Source organism: Chelonoidis abingdonii, chromosome 20 (assembly GCF_003597395.2).
Source record: "Chelonoidis abingdonii isolate Lonesome George chromosome 20, CheloAbing_2.0, whole genome shotgun sequence".
Taxonomy (NCBI): Eukaryota; Metazoa; Chordata; order Testudines; family Testudinidae; genus Chelonoidis; species Chelonoidis abingdonii.
In genome coordinates this window covers 6,517,948-6,544,331 of record NC_133788.1, presented here as the reverse complement: position 1 = coordinate 6,544,331, position 26,384 = coordinate 6,517,948, and the positions used below count along the sequence as shown (strand labels likewise).

Genomic DNA, 26,384 nt, shown 5'->3' with positions numbered 1-26,384 from the left:
CTCAGTGCCCAATCAGGTTATGCAGATTGGGTGGAGGATTTGGGTCTGTACCATAAAGTGCCAAATTTTGCTCTCAGTTATGCCAAAGCAATCTCATTCACATCTCTGGGGTTCTACCCCTAAACTCTCCTTATGGAAAGATTGTGATGGAACTAGAAACTGGTGAATAATTTATCTACTCTGACTGCTTGTATGATTGACCCAGGAACAATTTCCTCCTCCTACAGCAAAAATGTTTCTAAGGGTGGAAGTTCATCCCTCAGTTGTTTCCAATAGTGTCTACTTAAAAGCACTGCAATTCTGTTATTAATAAACTGGGATAATTCTACAATTTATATTTTCTTGCCTGAAGTAAACAAGTCAAGTGATTTATGAAACTGACCACATCACTAAGACAGAACACAAAAACTTCTTGTTTTTATTTACACTTTCATTGTAAAGGGCTGTGAAATGGAACAGAATTCTATTTACAAAATGCTCTTCCCAATGCAATAAGCTAGAGCATTTCTCAATGAGTTTGTGGAGCTCATGTATAAAAGACAAAAGGTTAAGCAACACGGCACTGCCCAGTGGACCATCTGGTGACCATTAGAACTGTCAATAAATCATGAAAGTACCAGTTCCTCAAGAAAATTCCACTTCAAACCACTTCTAGGGAAAAAAGGGGATGGGCAAAACTAAGAAAATTGGTATTTTCAGCTTTTCTAAAAACAGAAGCATTAAATAACTTTAATCTAATTTCAGTTGTTTTATTGGTTCTGTTCTGATGAGCATATGGCTTCAGCACGTTGAATGCTTAGCTCTCTGTCCCCCATACAAAAACAGGGAAATAACTCAGCATAAGATCTCTTCAGAGGAGAAGCTCATCCCCTCTTAGTCCTTCTCCTCACCATGGGTGATAACATAACAAAGGTTCTTATAATCAAGATTACCGGAGACATCTGGAGGGAAAGCAGCAAACATCTGGCTGATCTGCAGAACAAACAGGAAATAAGGATTACAAATGCAGGACGGTAGGACAGGAACTTGTACTGATCTCTGTGACCCAGGGAACAATTTTTGCCAACTGGCAGAGGGCACAAAGGTGCCTATGGGTTACAGGAATCCCCTGGGTCTGAGATCCCCATACGAGTTGGCCAAAATGGGCTATGTAAAGTCTCTGCTGAAAGCCTGTGTCACACTGGTCATCATAATCATTGTGAGATGTACATATGGCATATATGTGGAGAGTTGTGTGTATATACCTGTTCTTTGGGTCTAGGTGAGTTAGGGCAGAACACCAAAAGGTGATCTACAGACCTCTGTCAGGCAGGTGGCAAGACATGCTTCTCTCTCTCTGACTGGTCATGTGCAAACTGAGCATTGCATAGTTCACAATAGATGCCTGTTTACAGTCCAAGAAAATTGATTGAGGTGAGCTGGAGGGAAAACCAAAAGCAGCAAGGGTTCTTCTGTGTAGGAGAAAAACTGATGAACCTTTGGAACTCTAATTGGGGTGCAGATGAACCCCCAGTTATCTTCAGGAAGGGGAGACAAGTAGCCAGCAGGGGTAGACTCATGAAAAAAGAGTCTCGATCATCCTGATGAAAAAACGTTCTGGGAAGGACTTAGGAGAAAGCAGGACCGTATTAGACAAGAGGACGTCTTCTGTGTCACCATTTGTTTCCAATATTTCGGTTTGCTTCATATGAATCTCTGTTCTTTGATAAATAAACTTACATTCGCTTTCTCTGTAAATAAATCTAAGGGCTGTGTGTTAAGTGAAGTTGTGTTCTAAGGTGTAACTAGTGAGCTGGGGTGAGCTATTCCTTTGGGAGGAGCCAAGTTGGGAGTTCTGTGACCCTTCAGTGGAATGGGGGCTGGGCACTTCAGAGGGACGCTTGGAGGAGTCAGAGATTGGTGTGTGTCTACTGCTAACCTGCATGAGGGTCAGTGGTGCCTGCGATGGCTGAAAGGGGAGCGCTTGTGTTGCCTTTGGCTAGGAGAAGCAGGGAGTTGACCCCTGGCAGGCATACACAGTGCTTCCTCATGCTATGGGCAGGTGTATGCAAGGTGCTCGCAACCCAGGTTACACAATCTCCATATGAATTCCAACCCAGTTCAGCTTCTCTGCAGCCTGGTCCATCGCCCACAATGGAAAATCCTCCATTGACTTCAATGGTTATTGGAACAGGAAACACAACACAGCTGACCTAGCTAACCCACTCCCACAGGAACCCAGTACAGCCCCCTAATTAAAAGAAATCTCATCAGCATCCAAGCTAGCCCCTCACCCAATATAAGTCCATTCAGTATTCCAGTCTAGCCCCTCAACTAACAGACTGTAGTTTGAACCTTCTCTCAGAGCCCTGCATCTCAGTCGGCAGAACCCAGGCTGAGTCCCACACAAAGCAGAACTTTTGATGGATTAGTTCAGGAATCCAACAAGATTCCAAGAGAGATAATCCCACAGAAATGGAGCCCAGATCATTGTTCCAGCCCACACCCAACAGAACTTCATTGCCTAGCTCACTGCAGAACAGAACAGCTGACTATAGGTCAGTCTTACACCTCCATGGAAATCCGAGGAATGCTTTTTGTATGTGATGCTGATTTAGCCATGAAATAACTTAGGGGAGGTTTTTTGTATTGTTCCTAATCGCCAGAGCTAGCATGGGTCTCTCAATCAGCCTTGACATGAATTGAATTCATTCAGCTGAAGAAGGGCAAATGCCCATTGCTGAGTAGCAGCTAGAGAGATATTCATATTTTTATGAAGGTAAAGGGTCCTTACCTCTTCTTGACTGAATCGGTCTGCTTGTGTCATAAGCATTTCTTTGATGCTGTTCAGAGAAAATGAAATTACCTGGTTAAAGGAAGATAACTGCACATCACGTCTCAGATTGCAAGCTGCTTTCCGAAAATGTGTGTGACTGCATAAATTAGAGCTGCTAATCTTCAAACGATATGGTAAGAGATTTACTACGATATCTTGGCTCCAAGAGCCTTTCCCCATCAATGTCACCACATGGTTCTGCCAGGTTATTTTGCTCTAACATTTTAAGATTGTTTACAGTTATTATATTCGTAATATAGCCGTTTCCAATGCTTATCTTGTCCTAAGATGGTGGTTTTCATGCTAGCTGCTTAAAAATGTGTGTAACTTAGCAAAGCTGAAGAAGAGAGCATTTCTGTGACATCTAAGGATGAAAGAATCAGAGCATGAAATGAGAACAAGGACATGAGAAAGAAGACTTGAAAGAACTCCAACAGCTATTCCAAATCACCACATGAGTATCCTTTTTTTTTTTCCCCAAGAACTCATTCCCAGAGAGATTGTGAACTGCTTGTATTTCAAGGTAAAGTATCTTGATCTGGAACTATTGAACTTTAACACAGATCTTATACCACACACAAACTCCCTCCTATGCAATGACATCAAAGAGAGAAAATATTCTGGGCCAGAAACTTAACTGGCCTGCACATTGTTTCTGTACTTATATATCTGTCAAATAGGGGTGCGATTTTTTTTTACCGAAATTCTCAGATTCATAGAGTTTTAAAGCCAGAAGGGACCTTAAAATCATCTAGTTTTACTTCTTGTGTATCACGGGCCATTAAATTTCACTTATTTACCCCTATATTAAGCCAAATAGTTAAACCACTACCAACCCTAGTGTAGACGCAGTTATATCAGTATAACCATACCTTATACTGGTATAGCTTATTCCCCTCCAGTACAGAAATAGCTATACCAGTATAAAGAGCCTGTGTCCACTCTAGATGGTGTTGTACTGTTTTAAATATACTGGTGTAGTTAAAATAGTACAACTAAGCCCAGATATTTTTTACTTTCAACCTTTCCCCCATCCTTTATTCAATTATTAGAGCGCAAATTAAAGCTATGTCTTTATTATTCTTGTTACGAAAGGATACTTGTGCACTCTCAGAAAGTCCTAGAGGAAATAGATCTAGACCTAAATCTAGAGGAAATAGATTATAAATTGGTGACAGTGGGTTACAATTAGCTATGTGCATAGAATTTGAAACAAGAATTGAAATCCAAAGATTTCCATTTCAGTTTTACATTTTTGAAAATGGAACTGACTTTGAAAAAACTGTGCTATGTCATGGATGCATCTTCTGAAAATAGATCACTTGTAAATGAAAAGTGCCAATGAATACTACAAAAATCAGAATTTCTTTATGATAGAAGTCAATTTGCATAAAAATATATGCTTCTGAATGTGCATAGTGTTGTTGGAAAGGGGCCATTTGGTGAGAAATGAAATTTCTGAATTACCAGTGGGGCCTGAGGAACAAAATAGTGAAAATATTCAGACAAAATTTCTGGAAAATATTTTCCACGCTTTAACACAGCTCTAGTTACATCACAGTAAATTTCCTGTATTCTTTTCCCGCCTTCTTTATTTAGCAAAGTCATATGAAGACTTTCCTTGTCACTAATAATTTTTGTCTTCTTAACCAGACCGTTTGTTACGTGATCATTGCTTTTGCAATGTAATTATCACATGATCTGCTGCTGCCTGTAATTAAAAGCTAGCAAGATAGTTCTCATGGAAATACACTGATAATTGGACATTTGCACCCTATAAAAAATAAAAGTAGAAAAACATAAATAGGAGGGCGCTGGATAGACCAGCGGCTAGTTGAATGGGAAGAAGCACTTAAACTACTTGTTCTGTTTTAGGGATCCCAAATAAACTTCCATCTCATACAGGCTTGAATTAGGAAGAGAGCTGGGTGCGATGCGTCCTCTGTTGACAGGTTGAGTGTTTTTGCAAAGAAAAAAAAAAGCTCAAATGTCTAATTATAATCTTCTGATGCATAGCCCAGCAGCCCTTGGCATTCTCACAAGTAAGGAGGACTGAGTTAAGGACCTATGCACATTTTCCATTATTTATTTTATAGGGAAACGAACACTCAGAATTTCCAAAACTAGAAGCTATGTACTTCTTTTTTGCATAGTATTTTTTTCTCAAAAAAAAAAAAATCAAAGCCTTGTGGTGACTTTACAGAAAACAGTCAGTGCCCGTTTGCCTTGGTGTGGCACACGAGATTATATCTGTTTTGGCTAATATCGACTGGTTCTAATATTTAAAATATTTTGGTTGCTCCTTTGATTTCCAAATAATTTTAGAAAATTACCTTTGAAATCCATGAGGCAAGTTGCTTTTTATCGGGAAGAGCCCATCAAGCAATGCAGTCTTGAAAAAAGCTCTCTGGATTCGTGTAAGCACTGGTCTAGCTCATGGGAGAATATCCCCAATTCAGTCCTATTCTGTCGACTCTCCAAAGGGCCAGGACACATTGAAACTCAAAGAGCTAGCTCCTCAGCTGGTGCAAATCAATACAGCTTCATTGACTTCATTATTAGCAGTGACTGACATTGACCAGACTCAGTTCAATCAATGGGAATTTGGACTGAGTAATCGAACCTTTCCAAAAGCTACACCAGTTTACACTGGCTGTGAATCTGGCCCAAAATAGTTTCTCTCTTTGACGTCATTGTATAGGAGGGAGTTTGTGTGTGGTAAACGATGTGGAGAAACAAAGTTCGTCATGGAAATTGGAAGTCTGTTACAAACTCCTGGAGCTTTTGGAAAGGTTAGAAAAGTCCATCCCAATTGCCATCGGATGGACTGAGTGAGTCATTTCCAGACAAGAGGTGAAAACATGCAGCAGGAAGAGACATAAAATCTCCAGAAGGATGTTAACTATATGAATCTAAAAAATAAGTTCTGATTAAAAGATCAGTGTGACTGAGTTTGGGGAAGCCGTCCCAATGGTTTTAATATGGAGAAATATTATTTATTAAGATATTAACTGTCATATTGAAAGGGTTGGGTGAGCCACTGTAAAAATGATTGCAAAACCTTCAAATGTCTAAAATTTGGAAGCATATGAATAGAAGTCAAACCTCAAAGACATTTATGGAATTGATTTAACGGTTTGTTCTGTAATGATCAACATTACCCTCGGGTCTAATAAGTAAACATTATGCTCTGTTGTGGTGATGAACTAAAGCCATTGTCTAATACTAGCTGTGCAGAGGAAGTGGGGAGGATGACCTTTTCCGTCAAGGAAAAAAAAAGTATCGTGCTCTCTTCTTCGCTTTTGGAGTCATTCCTAATTCCTAATTCGCCCCAGACTCTAAGAGGCTTCATTTGGACCTTGGCGCGTGCAAAGACTGCAGGATCAGGCAGAGGAAGGGGAGCGGTATATTTTGTATCCAATATGTCGCTAAAGATGGTGATGGGAAAATAATATTTCATGGCTCTGGTATCATCAGAAGAGCATATTTCATGGTTGTGATTTCACTACCACGTGATATGGCCTATTAGACAATAGGATAAACTGTACTCTGGTATGTTGAGTCACTTCAGATGTCCCACTCCCAGTGCCCAGCAAGGAGCTTTTCCCAAACTGTCTGGATAATATTAGCCTAAAAACAAACAGGAGGGCTCTTATCTCCAGTTCCTTCCAATTGTTAGCTACACGCAATTAAATTTGGTTGTAGCCTCTTTAGGGAACGGGTTGTTTCTTAGGGTTCATCTCCATGGATACTTAGTTCGTGGCTAGCTGTGGGTGCTAGCCTGCCATTGACTAACCGTCAGCGTGGACTCCACTGATATGCACTAACAATTCATTTATGCATTTTGATCTAGTCCTCTTTGAAACCTCACTAGATCAAAACACGTTAACAAACTGTCAGTGTGCACCAGCAGAGTGCATAGGGACAGTAGACTGTGGCCATCAAGTATGGGGGAGAGTCACACCCCAGCTTGCTGCAGAACTAAATGTTTGTGTAGACAAGCCCTTACTCTTGGTTTGTGCAGTACGTAGCACAGTGAGGCTCTGATACTGACTGGGGACTCAAGTGTAAGAGAAATAAATAACACTAAATAAAGGCAACATTGTACATTCATTTATTTTTTTAATTTACTTGCACTCTCCATCAGTTACACCAAATGCAGTCCACCAATTCTCTGCTTCAGGCTACACGCACACATCAGGGAGTCTGAAAGCAGCACAAACTGCTGGGGGTTCACTCTTGTTATCACAGTGTTGACAGAACCCCTTGATGTGTTATCACTTTATAACTCATGACTTCCTAATTAGAATCATTTACAAAAGGGACATTGTGAAAGACCCCAAAACTGACTGCTGTAGCATAAGTAATTAGGTCCTTATTCGCAAGGTATTTAAGCACATCTAACTTCAACCATGTGAGTAGTTCCACTGAACTCACAGGTCAGAGTTCCTTAGCTCTTTTCCCTCCTTCAAATAATTTATCTCATGGGCCTGATTCTTATTTATATTAAGGCCCCTTTATACCACTTAACACCCCCATTCTAGCTCCTTTACATTGCCAGATTTGTGTAGAGAGGCCTACTGTATGTAAATGAAAATTGGGCCTCACATCTTTATATAAGCACAGTTGGGGAGCTGTATTTAAAGTAATAAATAATACTGCCAGTAATAATCAATGATGGGGCTTCCACAAGGTCCACTGGTGATCTGGAAAGCTAGAGGAAATGATCATCTAGGAGTAGAGGGCTCAAATGGTAAACATTTAACAAGGGAAGATCCTCTCTGAAACCGTCTCCCTGTATTAATTAAGCTGATTGCTCTATTTTTAAAAGAGGACTAGCCTTCCCCTTCAAGTCAAGCCCTCTTTGAGAGTTCTGCACCAGACACTCATTTTAATTTTACATATGGAGTTGATCTATAAAGAGTGGGTCGTGTGTTGATTTATATCCAGACCTTGCAAAGAGGCTATCTAATGGCATGCATGTGATTACATTTCCGCTGCCTCTTGCAATGTCTAAAGACAATAACATATCTTTTGGGGGGGATACAAGGACATTTATAAAACAGTCCTGTCCTTTGAGTGTCGCTTACAAAGCTACATACTTTTCTGCCTGCCAGCTCTTCTGCCTCTTAGAATACTGTAGAATGTACATCCTTTAAACTGCCCCTTTAAGCAGAGCACTTATTTTTATTTTTTTAAGGATTATAAATAAACTTACTAGTCTGCCTTTATGTGACCTTTCCCTTCTGGGTCGAAAATCTTAAAAGCATTCAGAATGGTCTCTTCTGGGTCCGTGCCTAAAAGAAAATGAAATATAATGTAGATGTCTCTGTGTGTAGGTTTGTATGCCTGTCTAATATTTGCTAAATAATTGCATTCATCTGAGAAAGGAGCAAAATGGAGAAGCTGTAGTTGTGGGTTTGAAGACAAAGGTTTCTTAAGTCTGCAGCATTTGTTATGTCAGATAAACAATAAAGGTGAATAGTTCAGTGTTCAGAAGCTTAAAAATAATAACTCATATCTATTCTGTGTCTGCAGGAGAGAAAACTTCCAGGAACTGGTCTCCAATATCAGTACCCAGAGGATTAGCAGCTTTCAGAAATGAAAATATAACAAACTGTTTCCCCGGCTGGCTTCCTTTAATCTTGTACTCTACGTTCCTTGTAAAAACACTTTTTGATGTTACTTGTTCTCCACTATATAGAGGAGAGGTTATTTTCCTCGCCAAAGGAAATGGAGCTCGTCACCAAAACGAAGTGTCAATGAAATGCAATGGAAACAGGATGATCAATGTACAATGGTGAATTGTCCTTATGTTCTGTATTGTGTTTCCATCTGAGGATCTCAAAGCACCATATAACCCTCACTGACATGCCTGGGAAGCAGACAAGTATTAGTTGGAGGAAAAAGATGGTCTTTTGGTTAAGACACTAGATTGGAACTGAGGAGCTGCTCTCAGCTCAGCCACAGACTTTCTGCTTGACCTTGGGGCAGGTCATTCAAACTCGCTGTGTCCATAAAACAGAAATAATAATCCTCCCTTTCTCCCACCTTGGATCTGTCTCTTCTATTTAGACTGTAAGCTCTTGGGCACAGGGATTCTCTTACTATGTGTCTCTACAGCTCTGAACACAATCTTGGTTTGGGCTTGTGGGTGGTACCATAATAGAAATAACCATTAACAACAATAGTGCAAAATCCAATTTACAAACAAGTAAACTGAGCCACACAGATCATTTAAATTAACTGGAATGGGGAGTCTTTGAAGTGTAATTATAATAGGAAAATGTGCTCTCAGCACAGCAATGCCAATATGTCACACAGTGTAACAGAGACAAAACCCAGGAGCTCTGACTCCCAGTTCTTTGCTCTGTCTATCAATCCACATTCCCTGACCACTCCCCAAGAAGTTTCTTGCTAAGGTTTCACAAGGATATTTAGCACATGGCTGTGCAGTATCTGAACTGACAGAGCGGCCCATAACAGCGTGGTCAATGATCCATAAACTAGGATCTAGGCCTTTGTACCACTGACCATGAGTATTCTTCTGTAAAATTCTGGACACTTATTTCAAACTGCAGTGGCTTTGCATTCAGTACAGTGAGTGTTGGTATTTAATGTTTTGATTGTCTCATGCAGTGTAACTTTACCCAGCTCGGAGGAGGGGGTTGCATTTTAAGCAGTCACCTCTGCATGGGGGATTTTGTTTCCCTTTAGTGCGTTTCACATTTTCTACTCTGCCATATCCCTGGACTTCAGCTTTGAAGAGAAGCAATGCAGCAGGCATTCTTTATTGATTAGCTAGTAAATAAAGTGGTTTCTTTGATGTGAGGCATCTCTTGTTTTCTGTACAAATTGCATTATTCCAACTCCCTGTAGAAACAGCTCCATGTGGCTGGCATTAACATAAACTGAGTTTTGTTAGCTGTTCATCTGGCATCATAATATCGATATACAAAGCTAAAGCTTGTCTCAAAAATCCTAGCTTCCCTTTTATGACAGAAATCAATTACAGCACAACAAATTTCACTTAGAAAGCACCTTTCACCAAACTCTCTGAGTGGTACTTAGCTAATAAAAAGTGTTGCAAAATTGCCATATCCACTTCCTCCAGCCCATTCTCCCTTTATAATTGTACTACAAAGACTCTTCATCCTAATTAGTTTTGATTGGGAATGTGCAGTCTTTTGGCTCTGCTTATTTTGCATGACAAACCCAACCAGAAGGGCATGACAAGCACAGCTGTGATTTTCCCTTTGACAAATGGAAAGAAGAAGAAGAAGAAGAAAAAAAAGCTCTCCTGCTAATAGCCAACAGGAAACCTGTGGACAAGAAGAGTACACTTCACCCATTTACCTTCCTATGCTGGCTCTGTTTTCATGCCACGCAGTTGGCAGGGCTGGAATCTCACCAGGCTTCAGCAATAGTGAGAGGCAAAGGACTGAAAGGAAAAGAGGCACTTTGCCAAGTGCTGTGTGATCATGGACATTATGAATAGGCAGGAATCTGCACTAGTGCAGTCCAGAAGGGTGAATCAAGATATCCAGCAGGTCCCAGCTAGAGTACTGTGAAGGAGGCTGAGTGTTACCTTCTGAGGGTATGCCCTCATGGTAATCACGGCGTGCAATCACGACATACCTGAACTAGCTTTAATCTAGCTAGCTATGACAGTTCGGTGCAGGCCAGCCCCTCAGGTAATTACCCAGGATACCAGACTTGTATAGCTGTGGCTTCACTGCTCCAGTACCCAAACTAGGCAGATTAAAACTAGCTAGGGTATGTCTACATTAGTCGCAATCATATCCTGTGATTGGAGGGCTGACACATCCTAAGGATCTAAAGGCTTGTCTTAAAGAAATAAAGATGCACATGCCACTGTGATGGGCAGATAAGAGAGATTAGATAAACTTTAAGAGATATTACTGGTTCTACTGACCTACTCCAGATTAAGTTCAAGTCCACCTCCAACCTTACCACTTTCTGTTCCAAGAGCAAGGAGCACTTCTTTGACCTTGACTTCAGTAATGTAGACATAGCACAGCAAACATTAAATAATTAAAAATATATTTTTAAAATCCCAACGTAATATTCCCCCTTGAGAGGAAATGGGAGGAAAGAGAAAGACAGCAAACACTAGCTATAACACTTAATGGACTTTGAAAGGTGTTCAGCTTGTAAGGGGATTGAGAAGATGACTGGGAGTGCATTTTAGCTACTGGGATCTCTCCTGCAATTCTTGGCCATGTACAATGCAAAAATTTGAACTAAATTACTGGCTTCCAGTTAGAATCTAGTACCTGTGGCTGAAATCCCTGTATTTTCAGAGAATATCAAGGTTGGAAGGGACCTCTGGAGGTCATCTAGTCCAACCCCCTGCTCAAAGCAGGGCCAATCCCCAAATACATTTTTGCCCCAAATCCCTAAATGGCCCTCTCAAAGACTGAACTCACAATGCTGGGTTTAATAGGCCAATGCTCAAACCATTGAACTATCCCTCCCCTGCATTTTATATAGGATTGGGCCAAATTCCCCTCTGTTGTAACTCTAGTGAAGTCAACTGAGATTAAATCAGCCCACTTTGCCCTCTAATCAGCAGTGTCTGGGCCAAAACTTGGTCACACTGAAGTCAACAGGAAAACTCCCATTGATATGAATCACACAAAGGCTGGGTCATGTGTCTCCAACCTGTAGGAAAAATGAAGAATGGCCATGTGCATAAGGCATTCTACTAAGATTCAGTTCTCAGCTCTGCCACAGATTTGTGTGTGTCCTAGGGCATCTCACTTAGTCTTTCTGTGCCCTAATTCATATTATAACAAAGAGGTCCATATAAGTACACTGATAGATACCTCTCTAACCCACCAATGGTACGTACCTTTCAGTTTTTCACCAAACATAGACAGGAAAATAGTGAAGTTAATGGCACCTGGAGCTTCCTGCACCATCGCTTCTAGCTCTTCATTCTTGACATTCAAACGACCTGTAGTAGTAGAGATCATTTTTCATAATAAATAATCATTTTATTTCAAGAAGTGATTCCCCACTACCCCCTTCCCACCGTGGTAGTCTGGGCTCAGCAGAACAATATTAATGATGTGGTAAGACATAAGACAATATTAATGATGTGGTAAGACTGGGTCAGACCAATGGTCCATCTAGCCCAGTATCCTGTCTTCCGACAGTGGCCAATGCCAGGTGCCCCAGAGGGAATGAACAGAGCAGGTAATCATCCAGTGATCCATCTCTGGTCACCCATTCCCAACTTTAGGTAGACGTAATTCAAAAAGTCACTGTCATAAAACAAACGGAAGGAGTTGGCTACAGGATAAAAGGACAAAAGAAGGAATGGAAGGGGAAAATAATAAATATGGGGGCAATAATATCTTTCACCTCGGGTGAAATCCAGAATTTCAGCCCTCATCCTATTACACAATCACCCATGAGAAGGTTTTGTAATTATGCAATCATAATAAGAATGGACAGATTACTTGGGTAATCCTGTTTGTTCCTTTCCATTTTGCAGGACTTTGACTAGAGTTGAGATTCTGACAGCCCTACTCAAATGGAGTCGTACCTTGCTAGGTGTGCAGTCCCATTGATTTCAGTGGGCCTAGCTGAAGGGTGAGGTGCTATTCGACATGAATTAAGGGTATCAGAAACTGGCCCTAGGAAATGAACATTCCAGAGTAACAGTGGTTACAGGTGGAAATTTCCTCACTATCACTATAAAGATATAGGGAGCTGCAGCTCTTTTCATGGACTCTGCTGAAGTCTGATTCCACCACAGGGAGCACTATGGATTTTAATCATTAACTCCTCTTGATAATATCCAGATGGTAAAAGCCCAGACACCAACATCACAGTTCAAGCCTCAACTACTGCAAAAGGGATGTAGCTCCAGATTTGGGTTTATGAGCCTTTTGACCTTCCATTGCATGGGAACGCCTGATGTTGTAAAGCATGAAATACGCTCTAGACTTATGGCTTGAAAAAGGCCTTCCTTAACCTCATGACACGCACATTCCAATCTAGGCACAGAGGAACAGACCTTCACATTAAGTTCCCATGTTGGCATGGGAAGGATGGCGGCTGGTCCATGACAGAAGCATTAATTGGTAGATATTTACATGACTCTTAGATGAAAAAGGTGCAGCTCAAGAAGCCTGGATAAAAAGGCAAATCAGAAATGCCTGGCACGAACCCCTACTTGGGTGGGCTAATTATGAAAGGGTTGATGGGGGGAGATCAGTCTCTTAGGAGAAGATGTCAGCTGCATCACTCTCTATCACCCGCCAACAAATCCCGGAATGGTCCTCATTTAGCCTTTGAAAGGGGCTGCTCAGTAAGCTTCCTGGCTAGAGATAGACAGCCAAGATAGCAGCTACCAGCCATAGAGGAGGAGGATCAGATTGAGCAGGTTTGGCAGGTTTTCCCTTTGGCTCTCTGAGCTTCATGCATATCTTATGACTCATCCGGCTCTAATTTTAATATAATCCTTTCATATGCACTTGAAATCTAAATTGCATTTAGTGTAATTTTATTTATTTATTTATTTATTTGTTTGTTTGTTTGTTTACTCACCCAATGCAGCAAATGTATCTCTCAGGTCTGCTTTGTCAATGAAGCCATCTCTATTCTGATCCATGATGGTAAAAGCCTATTAAAAGAAAAGGGGCATTATGTTACCATTGCCTCTTGATGTCCCACTGTAAATCCTGATACTCATCAATGTGGTATTATATCTGAGTTAGAGAGGGGAACATTTATCTTTCCTTTATTAATCTACAACATACAGCGTTATTTTGCATTACTTACTTTCAACACGTTAATGTTTCTTGGCAAGAGATTTAATTAAACCCACCCAAACTTCTTCTTACTAAATTAACACTAGGCGCAGCATGGAGTTGGGTCTATGCCAGTGCTGTTAGATCCAGCCAGCCATTCAGGCTTTAACCCGTGAAAGCTTGAATTAGGGAAGCTGTAGTCACAGCTGCCACGGAGGCTGTTACATGGGTTGTGTACCCCTGCCTATATCACATTGTCCTGTGCAGCTAGAACAAGCTGTAAGACAATTAACAAGAGTGGCCACCACAAACTCAACAAGGAGTCTGGTGGTACCTGAAAGACAAACAGATTTATCTGGGCATAAGCTTTCGTAGGTAAAAACCCCACTTCTTCAGATGCATCTGTAGAAGTGAGGATTTTTAGCCACAAAATCTTATGCCCAAATAAATCTGTTAATCTTTAAGATATCACTGGGCTCCTTGTTGTTTTTGTGGAAACAGACTAACATGACTACCCCCTGATACTCAACATCACAAACTGGTGCTGAGTTAAAATCAAAGTTCTGTGGAGGCTAACAGGGAAGCCTCAAAATCTCATAGAGGAAATAAAAATACAAAAGTGAAGTAAGAAAACTCAGAAATCTCTACTTTGATGTGTTATTTATTCAACCCAGGCTTGTTGCCTTTTCCATCACACTGTGTCCTTCAGGCTGTGGTCTAATTTTTCTCTGAGTGACCTCAGTATGTTGACCTTAAAATATCTCCTGTCAGGCAATTCTCAACAGTTTGCAGAAAAATACACTTGTTGTTTTGTAGTTTTTAGCCAACACACAATTTCGGAACTTTAACCTCTTTCCCATTCATCATTAAATATGCCTATCTACCTACCTACCTACCTACATACATACAACGGTCATAATTTAAAATTTTCTTATACTTTGAAAGATTTTAATGATTTGAGAGATATTTTCCTGAGCTTACAATGGGAATGTTGGAAGAACCAATAATATCTCTGAAAGTAGTATCAATCTATCTATCCATCCCTCCATCCATCCATCCATCCCAGGGACCTTCTAAATGCTTCCCAAAGATACACAATCAAGGGAACTCAGGCAGATTCATAATATCTGCCTACAGCACTCTTACTGGAGGAATCTCAGTATTCATAGAAATCATCCTCAAATCACTCCGCACACAATAGGCCAGCTTCCCCCAAGACACTACCAACTTCCTCCAGAAACGCCACAACATTAACAGCCTTCTCAAGAACACCATCCTTGCCACCATTGATGTCATCTGCTTCTACACCTACATCCCTTACCATTGTGGCATTGCTACCTGCCTCAAATGCTTACAGGATAATGTACAGCACTCACATATCCCTCTAAATGTATCACCAAACTCATTGATTTCATCTTCGCTCACAACAGCTTCACACTTAAGAACAAACACATTGTACAAGCTATGGGAACAGCCATGGATACTAAGATGGCTCCCCAATATGCCAACCTCTTCATGGGCCACCTCAGAGAAGACTTTCTGGAAAAATGCACCCCAAAACCAATGATATGCCTGACATACATCAAGGATATTTTCATCTCCGCCATAACTTCAACCACCAGCACCCATCCATCAAACTCATTCTAGAACACTTCCACACCACCAACTTCCTGGACATCATGACTAGCTTCAGCAGTGGAATCCTACAAAAGACTATATACAAGAAACCCACAGATCACCACACTTACCTCCACAAATGCACCCTAGACACACAAAATAATTTGTTGTCCACACCCAGGCATTTGGATACCACAGAATTTGCTCTGAAGAGGAAGTCTGGGATACACAACTAAACACACTTAAAACAGCCTTCACTAAACAAGGACACTCTGCCAGTGAAGTAGATCACACCATGGAAAGGGACACCCAAGTACCCTGGGAGAATATGCTTCAATCCAAAAAAAAAAAAACCATTGACTGCACACCTCTAGTTGTCACCTACCACCCCAGACTGGAATATATATGGTGTATTATCAAACAATTACAACCCATGTTGGATGGGGCTCACATCCTGAAATAAATGTTTCCCAAACCCATTCTTCTGGCCTTCAAATGATTCCCCAGTCTCACCAAGCTGATCATCATAAGCAAGCTCCCCACAGACCAGGACCCACCAACTCAAAGTGGTACCAGACCCTGCCAGAACAAGAGATTCAAAATCTGCAGACATATCTCCATGCTACAATGATCAACATCTCCTCAAACACACCTTTCAAGGTTCATGTGTTCTACATGCCTATGTAGGCATGAATATGAGATGTACCTCATCCAGGGCATCAAATGCCCCAATAATGACTATGTGGGTAAAACCGGACAATCACTACACTCTCAGATGAACTCGCACATTAAAATGATAAAAGACAAAAACACCATTTCATCCATGGATGAACACTTTTTATGAAGCAATCGCTCCTGATCCGACCTTTTGGTACTCATCCTCAAAGGAAACCTGCACAACCCTTCAAAAAGTAAGCCTGGGAGCTTAAATTCATAACTCTGCCAGACACTCAAAACCATAGACTCAGAGACACTGGTTTTAAGGCTCATTACAATTCGTAACATCCCATTGCCTGCTTACCATGAATTCGCCACTCCATTTTAAGTAGGCTCGTACAGCATATGTAAACCCTTTTGCTTAATACTCTTACCTTGAATTGCCAACTTCATTTTAAGTGGTCTCCCACCACGTGTTATCTCCTTCTCCTTAACAATTTGTCCCAACTTGTGTTTAGCTCTGGTTTCCTTCCCCAGATCTGCAGAGAGTTCTGTGAAGCTCAAAAGCTTGTCCCTTCCACCAACAAAAGTAGGTTCAATAAAAGAAATTTGCCTCACCCGCCTTGCCTCTATCTCTCTACCTATCTTTGTGTCCATTTCCATGGTACTGTATCTTGAACCATCTCTGATGTCACCTTGTTTATTGACACACATTGACTATAATTTACTTGATGTATTTCATATACGTGGCTTTAACATTCACTTTCCATGAATTGTATATGTTCATACCCTGGAAGTGCTTTTGTTCAGTCAGGGAACAGAAATGATAGGATACATCTTATCTGACCATCTAGAGCTACTCAACACAGCTCAAAGAATGAACGTACAAAATGACTTGTAGTGAATACACAAAGTTAAGGGAAGTTGTGGCGGGGCAGGGAAAGCAATGAATAATTTAAAATGACGAATCTGAGGAAACTGTGATGTGCTAATGGACATTCCAGAAGCAGAAAAATAGCCTAAATACATCAAGCAAATTATCCATCATTCATTATTCATTCAGCTCTTATGCCCGAGTCATTAGTTTTGATTCTGCACAGATAACTGATCAAGGAATCAACAATACATAGTTAACCCCAGACTTTCCTTGATCTGCAGGAGCCTGAATTAGTTAACCTTATGTGCATCACTGTAAAGTCCTTATTTTTGTGGGCATTTGGGAAGAGGTAGGTTGAGGGTTTTGTGGGGTTTGGTTTGGAAGTTGGGTTGTTAGAAAAAGGAGGTTATTATGGAACTATCCATTAATTAAAGCCCCAGTTAAGGAAAGTATCCCAGCATTGAAATACATGCTTAAAGTTAAGCATATGCTTAAATGATGTCTTGAATGTGAATAGCCTTAAGCATGTGCTCAAATGCTTTTCTGAGTGAATTGTATAGTAATTTTTTTTGTATTGAGCTTTGTAGGGTTTTAAATAATGTGTAACACCTAGATTTTGAAGAAAGAAAGAAAGAAAGAAAGATTCATAAAAGTGCACAAGTAAAATGTTATCAGCGAAAACCACTAAGACGATTCAGAAAACAACTGTGTATTTTATTAAAGCAGATGAACAAAGTAACGATTGCAAAACAATTCTAAGTAGTGATGGGAGAATGTATAACCCAGCAGTACAGGATAACAAAGTTGGCCCACCTCTTTAAACTCCTGAATCTGTGTTTGATCGAACATGGAGAATACATTGGAACCACCTCCTTCTATCTTCTTCTTTGCCTTTTTTGGAGACTATAAAAGAAAAAAAAGATCTGGTAGGTAATAAATAACACTTGGAATACCAGGTAAGACAACCACATTTATAATGGAAGATAATATGCTTCCACAAGTAGCATGAGAGGGTTGTATTCGGTTATATTTTCTCCCATGTTTGATTTAATACTTAGTTGTGCAACAAATATATAAACACATAAAAATGCTGCTTGGTTACAAAAAAATGGGGTGCATTTTTACCAAGGAGTTTTGTTGCCAATGGCTTTCTATGGACTGGATTGTAACCTGATAATCCAACCTGAGTGAGAGGCAGTACGTGGTTATGTTGCCCCAGAAGCAGTACAGGAAACCAGACTTGGAGAGTCCAAGCTGGTCTTTGCTTTCTCCTTGCTTCTTGGGGGCAGTGGTCCATGCCAGCCCATTTGCTAGTGCTGATTACTTTCCTCTCAGTGATGGATCTATTATGCTGGCTGGCTGGTTGGGGGTGGAAGAAGCTAAGACTCTGACTTCTCCCCACAACGTGCAAACCTGTGCGAGAATAGCACCCCACCAGCCTCCTCCCCCTTCCCTGCCGGCTCTGGCAATGCAAGTAGCCTGCACTGGGAAGTGAGGAAGCTCCTTGTTCTACTTTACTCCTCTGCGTGGCCAGGCAGCCAGGCTCAAAATTAGGCCCTGTATGGGTCTGTCTACACTGCAGCTGGTAGCGAGCCTCTGGGTAGACAGACTTTCACTAGCGAGGCTCGAGTGAACACGCTAAAAGTAAACACGTGGACATTGCGGCATGGGCTGGAGCTCAGGTTTTCAAGCCTGGCTCACCCCCAGCTGCAGTGTAGACAGACCCTATAAGGCCTCTAGTATGGAGCTGTGAAGTGAAAACATCTCCATTACTGCTGCCATAGCGATCCAGTACTGAGTGGACAGATCCTTCCAAGGTCTAAACACTGTCTACGTTTGGAGGAAAGCACGTGCCTTGAGTTCTGGTCTAGCAAAAGAGAGCCAGCTGATGTGTAATCAGACATTACATTCACTCTCTTCAGTACTTGCATGGCCGCACAACTGCAGTCTCTGTGCGCCTCACAATCTTTAATGCATTTGTCCTCCCAACATCTCAGTGAGGCAGGTCAGTGCTATTATCCCCATTTTATAGATGGAGTCAAAGGCCCAAATCCTCAAAGGTATTTAGGTGCCTAACTTCCATTGATTTCAATACCTAAATACCTTTGTGGATCTGGGCCTATATGTCTTGCCCAAGGTTGAGGGTATGTCTACCACGGCCAGCTCCAGGCACCAGCCCAGCAAGCAGCTGCTTGGGGCGGCCAATGGTGAGGGGCGGCACGTCCGGGTCTTAACGGGCAATTTGGCGGTGGGTCCCTCAGCCCCTCTCGGAGCTAAAGACCAGCCACCGAATTGCTGCCAAAGATTGAAGTGGCGGCAGTAGAGCTGAAGGTCATGATCGTGGCGGGGGGTTGGGTTTTTTTGGGTTTTGTTTTTTTTTTTTTTTTTGCTGCTTGGGGCGGCAAAAATCCTGGAGCCAGCCCTGATGTCTACACAGGGAAAAAACCTACATCAGTGAGTCTTAGAGTCCAGGTTGGCAGACTCAAGCTAAAAATAGCCCTGTAGATGCTCAGGCTCTGAAGCCCAGGAGCTTCAAAGCCCAACTTAGAACACCCACTTTTAGCACACACCCAAATCCGTAGACCCATGCTTTGAGAATCACCGCTATAGAGTTTTTTGCTGTGTAGACAGACCCACAGGGAATCTGTGGCAAAGCAGGGAGCTGAACTTAGGCCTCCTGAGGATTAGGTTAGTACTAACCACTGGACCATCCTTATCCCCATTTGTACTACAGTCCTGTCTGCCCCTTATGTAATAGAAAATGAAAAATTCTGTTCTGTACAGAACAGAAGGCAACTTTCTCCTCTCCCCAAAATCTGCCAAGATTCAAATGAAATCCTGGGAATGAGAGCTGGTCAAAGATGTTTTTCCATCTAGCACTGCTGGAAGTATATAGCATCTGGTCAACTTAACTTGCCATGCAGATTTCAGCATTCAGCCATCGTGGTGAGGATCTCATATTATGATATATACCCCACACATGTACGCACATTGTACCTATCTTCTGGAACACAAACTCCTGTACTGTGGGAAATGCATGAGAGAATGTATTTGCTGGGAAGAAAAACAAAGACAAAATGCTACCCAAGACGTGGAAAGATATGTGAACAATTGGAATGTTTAATTAGTGTAGAAATATTGATTTTGGAAAATAAACAGATTCCCTTCTCCTCCTCACCCGGAATGACTGTTGTATTGAGCCAAAATGGACAGAATTTCATGCAATGTGAGGTGCCTGGTAGACATTTTCAGGATTTCTAGTTAAAATGGAAATCTAGGGACAACCCTACTTATTAACAGTGTATTCATTCCCCAAGGTAATAAGAGAACAGATGTTAGCCTGTTGAGTACACTGACACTTCTCTAGGGGCTAATGACTTCCCAATGTAAGCAGTACTTGCAGGGCTGGCCTTAGATTTTGGGGGAGGGCCAGGAGGGTGATTTCATAAGGGATCCTCAAATTTAGCTGATCCATCTGAAGGGGCAATTTTTGAGCTACCACTAGCTTTTTTTGGCTGCAGATAAGGGGAGCCCTATTGCTCAGTCCATGTATGATTTTTTTATTCACCCTGATAAATTGCCTTCCTAATAATCAATTTATTTTCTGAGGTTAATACCACAATGAAAGGGCTAGAATCCTAATCCTACTCCTCCCAGGGCAAGGCCTGATTACAGCATGCATCGGGTACTCCCTGGCTGATTTTGGTGAGTTGTCTATATAGACAGCTCAGAGTGCATACACAGTAGGGACTTTAAGCAGGAGTTGTAGTTGTATGAAATTATGTGGTAAAACCCAGAGATATGGCACATTGTCAATACAAAAAAAAAATCAGCTCACTTTTTTTAAAAAGGAGTGTTAAAGCCCATAGACACTGAAGCATATTTATCCACAGAACAAGTACAGCACCAGGAAAATTCAAACCCTTAACCCCACCACCTCAATGATTTGTTAGTAGGCTTCAATCCTGACCCCTAGGAATCACCTCCATGGTTCACTGCCAATAATGACCATTCTGTCTTTAATTTTTCTGCTGAAAGTTCAAGTATGGGTCCCAGTTAGCACCATTTACAATGTGGTTACCTGCGGAATCGGACTGAGACCACCAAATCATTTCACAGAGGCCACCGAGCAGCTGTCAGATGGCAGTGCCTTTCCATCACTGGGTCCAAATTCAAACTGTTGGATCTAGGGCTCAAAGGATTATCATCAGTCTGCTGGGCTATCCAGCCTCCCAGATTCCCGCTTATGGGTGGTGTATGTGGGAGGGTGTCTCACTTGAATTGCCAGGAGATCCATATTCACAGAGTGGAATCCCAGACTTAACTCAGAATCTTGGGAGAATGGGAACATGAGGCAGGCCAAGGGGCTATCTGCCAGAGATGAGATTTCACCTTTTTGGCGATGTAAGTCAAACTCAAAAGGCAACTAAAGAGAGCAGAAATAAACTGTTGAGTTTGCACTTGGATCGAAAACTCCCCACAGTTCTGCAGTGATTAAACCAGGATTTCATCTGAGGCTTATCTCTCCAAAACAATCTAATATCTTTGTTTTACCTCACAGAACAGTGAGCAGAGCAGCAGATGGGGAAGCAGAACACCTCATTTTTATTCTTGGATACATCCGTGGTTTACTGCATGGCGTTTAGCAAATCACTTGGCCCGTCTGTGCCTCAGTTTCCCCATCTGTACAATGTGGCTAATAATAACTTTGCTAAGTGCTTTGAGATCTACTGCTGAAAAGTGTTAGATAAGAACGTTAAGAGTTATGAGGAGGTGCAGGTTCCCCAAACTGAGAATCCAAAGCCTCTGACAGAAAAGAGTCTGGAATACTGTTGCGATGTCTGATACACTTCCAGCCTGGTTGTATTTATCACCCCACTGAGAAGAAGACAACAGTTCTTTTTCAAAGGGAACCTCCAAGCCATCATGCATCGCTGGATTATATCACCAGTGCTAGTGCTCTCTCAGTTGGCTTGGGTTTCTAAGGATCTTTTTGTTAATTTTTAGATGCTTTAAATAAAACCCGGATATGAAAAACCCTGACCCTGACATAGCTCAGGCTAGCCCAGCACTTGCTGTGTTCTGGGTTTCCTTCACTGAGATTCTTCACAGTTCTTCTGTCTGGTAGGGACTGGGAGTGGGCGAGAACAAGGCTAGTGCACTGACAAAGATAGACAGAAACAATGAGTTAGCGTCACCTCTGACTCTCTGGGTGCAAAGTAAGAACAGGGATCTAAGGGCAGGCGGGTTAGAGAGGGGGAGTGTTTGTGTCTACAGGTGAAGAATTTCTTCTGCTGCTTTAAAGGTGACCTACACACACAACCAACTTAACTGCAGTGGCTATATGCCAATGTAAGTTAGGTCAACGTAATTTTGTAGGGTAGACTTGGCCTGTCTGTTTCACAACATTTGGATCCTTTTGGTGGCAGGTGAGCCACATACAACCCATCAAAATGCAGGGCTTGCAAGGAATGATCTATTCTAGAGGAGTAAGCAGCATAAACTGCTTTGAGAATCACAATCGGCATTTCAAGCAGGCAACACAACAGGCTCTGAGAACTCAAATAAAAACCTGAGCTATCAGTGCAGAGAAACACAGGATCTTTTTACTACCCTTTCTATGCTCACAAACAAATCCCTCCTATCACATCCTCACACGCCATCTTACACACACTTCCTGAGTCTCTCCCTTCCCCCTCCCACGATCCCTTAAACTCCATCCCCGGCACATCACACCAACAAACAATCTCTCCTGTTCCCTACCAAATCCCTCACCCCAGCCATCTCTCTCTCTCTTTCATAAACACACACACACACACACACAGAGTCCACTGGCTTCCGTCACTCACACACACACACACATCGCTGTTCCCACGACAGCCTGTTCAAACCCTGTGCCCCCAAATCTCCTCTGCAGTTACCTTGCGCTACATAAGCACTCAGTACCTTTTCTCCACTGGCAGGTATACACAGGCCCCCTCTCATGCACACAGAAATGAACAGCTTACCCCCTCCATCACAAAGTCCCCTATTCACACACACACATTTCTACAGGAAAGCCACGGGCCAGATCTCCAGCTGGTGTAACTCGACCTGGCTCTATTGTGGTCAATATTTTTTAGTAAAGGTGGTACATTCCAGGCAGTCAAGCAAGCTGCAAAACACATTTCATCAGAGCGCGATCTATTTTTGGATACATGATTCCCTTCAGCACACACAATTCACTACAAAGGGTCACCGAGCTGAATGAATGCAGGAATATTGTTGGAGTACGTAAAAGGCCTCTCTCTCTCTCTCTCTCTCTCTCTCTCTCACACACACACACACACACACACACAAGTAGAGACATCACAGACCCAACTTTATTGAAAATTCCCTGGTATTAACTGGGACCTATAGACACACAGTTCTCAGAATTCCATCCTGTAACACTTGTGTGGTCTGTTTCGTGTTAGAAAAATTATCTCCCTGAACCCTGCCATTCTCATTCTCTTCAATCCTGTATGTCAGAACCAAGTAGCACTGGCTGACTTCTAATTATTTTTTACTGCGGTGCTTTGTCCGCACTAATCCTTTGAAAGTAGCTTTACTGAACATCTGAAATATTATGATGCTATAAAACCTCTGTAACATTTATAAATCCCTTAAGACATCATAAAGGGGGAAAAAACCATCCTCACAGAGTTCATCTTGCATAATTACATATACATTTCCCTCTGATTAATAAAAAATGATCTCTTCCTTATGTAAAGATATTCTCAGCTTTCTTTCATTAAGACAATTTTTTCTTTCCATTTTAAATCTGTTTCATGTGTCCATGAATTGTAAGGTGCTTCAGAAGATGGTTTCCCAGGGCAAAAGGCACAGTGAAAAGAAACATCACGGACAGTCTTCAGTAGCAATGAGGCTTTGGGGACATGTTTTGCCACATTCTGAGATCCATAGCACTGGCCAGTTTGGCCACAGATAGTCTTGGAATAATTATTCCAAAAAGCAGAAAGCATTGTGGGAAAGGAGTCAGTTCACCAGAATGAGAGGAGGGAGAGAAAGACACATAAAGGGGTGAAAAAGAAAAAGTCAAGACCCAATACATGCCACCAGATAAATGGTTGGCTTAGGTTCTAGAGAAATCCATTAAAGTGTAGCCTATATATCTGAGGTCCCAGTTGGAAAATCGGGACAAATACACTCTCCTCTAAGCCAGTGGTGAACATTGTTTGGTTGCTGGCATATACAGGGACAAACCATTTTCACCACGCGCAAGCTAATGTTACAACCTGGTCTTGAGCATGGTTTTTAGAAATTGTTTTGATTGTGGTTTGATCCTGTTCAGAACAGTGGTTGGGCAACATTCATCTCCTGTTTCAAGGGAGTCAGGTTTGAACAACACTTCAACAAGGGTTTTCAAACACAGGTCTCTGGTGTCAATAGGCTCCAAATAGCAGCCACAGGTCCCAGTGGGAAATGCTACACTGAGGGAGCCTGAAAGGAGGCAAGAGATGGAGGAAAATAAAGAAAACGAGCTGAAAGCAAATAATTAAAGACACAATATTCCTTTTCCTCCCTCTTAAGATAGAAGAGCATCCAGCGCTCTTGTTGAATGATGTTTTAGTCATTCCAGTGAAAATGCAGAAGGCAAACACAGAGCCAGATACACAGATGTCATCTTGGGCTGAAAATCTGCCCTGGCTCTTTGGACCCACATATGCTGGGACAATAGTGCAGAGGTAGCCATGCAGCAGGTCCTGGAGCCATCCTGCCAGCACAGGGCAGCATGCCCAGTGAGGCCGGGAGGGCAAAGAGTTGGCTATGGAGACTACAATCTCCTTGCCTCTTCTTCCATGTGCCAGTGACAACATATTCACAAAGCTCCCTCTGCCGCAATAGACTACTTATCTTCGGGCTATTCAGCACTGCTAGATGCATTAGTTGCTCCCCCAAGGTGAGACTAGGTTGGAAAAGAGACTCCTAGCAAGATATTTTCCCCAGCTGGTGAATCCATGCAATATGGGCAAGATTTTGCTCTGACTGTCTCCAGACCTAGCACATTTATTAATAGAGTGCAAAAGGGTGCTCTGAAATTCACAACTCATCCAGTGTCCCTGGTGCTGGCTATCTCCTCATTCTGAATGTGATTCTGTTTAAGGATGAGATCTGAGATTGTTATTTTCATTGCTTCTGCTAAAGTAGCTTTGGGACAGAAAGAAAGAAAGAAAGAAAGACAGAAAGACAGAAAGAAAGAAAGAAAGAGTAACTCCTACCATGGTGTTGCTGTTCCTTCTGCCCCTTCTGTGCCAACCAGCCAGCCAGCATACACAATGCCAATTGTTCCTTTTTATAGTGTCACCGAGGAGTAAAAATATGCCTGCTCCAAGTTTAGACAATAGATGTAAGATTGGAAAAGTGCAGTCATTGGATCCCAATACCATTCCAAGCATCTGTTCCACACAGGGCTTTTGCTTTCACATAAATACTGCAGCAGATAAGTAGATAGACAGTTGAGATACAATTGTACAGTCGTCGCAATGAGCCAGAGCTGAAGGGGCTTTCCCGTGTGCTTCTAAACAGTGAATACCAGCACTCACTAAGAAGGATTGGTGAAAGCAGCAGAGAATCCTGTGGCACCTTATAGACTAAGAAGGATTGTAAATTGTCAAGGCCTCCTGGAAAGGCAGATAGAGGGAAGCACTGAGACACCTTGAAAAAGTGCAGAAGAAACTAGCCGTGATTTGTGGCCATCAAGACTGCTCAGACCTAGAGTGGGGCTGGAACTGAACCATCGCCGCCCTCCCAAATGATACCTACATGGAGACAAAGAACACCAGCCACAGCCCAACTGTGTCATCAACCCGAACACCATTGTGGCAGTTACTTGATGCTCTGTGTCTGGTCCATTTGAGTGCAAGAAAGTAACCAGTCTGTAGGAAACTCACCATTTGCATGACATGGATGACCCTGTATAGCTAAACCCCATTATTAATCATTATTTATTTATAATTTACATTTGTTTAAATTTAGACCTCATTCCTGCCATGTTTAGCGCATGGCAGGCTGCTGCCCCTGCCCAGACTGCCGCCCCTGCCCAGACTGCCAGTAAGGTCAATGAGGCTCCCTGCGGATACAGCAGTAATAGGGGTAAACACCTGAAGATCATTGTACTGAAGGATGGCAACCGGTGTGATTTTCCTATTACTTCCACCAGTGAAAATAAAGGCGTCTGTGGGCCAGACCTTCAGCTTGTGTGAATTGATGGCAACCCCTGGACTTCAAAGCATGGAACACTAGGCGCAGGTAGCAGGCTAAATATAGTAGTGTGCAAGGACTTCCCTGGTTTATCGCAGGGGCCGTGTTGTAGATTCATTGCTCTGTTTAACTGAAATGCACAAAGTGTTAGAAAGCAGGAAACAAAAGTACAAAATCGATCCTATGTTCTGCACAGTGCCTGGCACATTGGGGCCCCAATCCATGACTGGGTGCCTACAGGTGCTGCTACCTCACAAATAAATAAATTAAATACAGTCAAATAATAATGGAATAATTTTAAGGGAAAAAATGATCTTCTGGCTATGGAAGGTTGCTGTAAATCCAGTAAGGCTAGACATTCTGAAAATACATACAGCCAAATTCTGCTTTC

At 42.0% G+C, this 26,384-nt stretch overlaps 1 protein-coding gene across 1 annotated transcript; it reads right to left on the bottom strand.

Moving 5' to 3' along the window:
• Nucleotides 1-390: 390 nt before the first annotated feature.
• MYL10 (myosin light chain 10) lies at nt 391-25,090 on the bottom strand. The gene is made up of 7 exons (XM_032782269.1): nt 25,012-25,090; nt 17,564-17,653; nt 13,397-13,472; nt 11,691-11,795; nt 8,034-8,112; nt 2,774-2,822; nt 391-972 (listed from the first exon to the last, which is right to left on the bottom strand). Exons 1-7 carry the CDS (start codon nt 25,012-25,014, stop codon nt 874-876), a joined length of 501 nt encoding a protein of 166 aa, XP_032638160.1. The 5' UTR covers nt 25,015-25,090; the 3' UTR covers nt 391-873.
• Nucleotides 25,091-26,384: the final 1,294 nt, after the last annotated feature.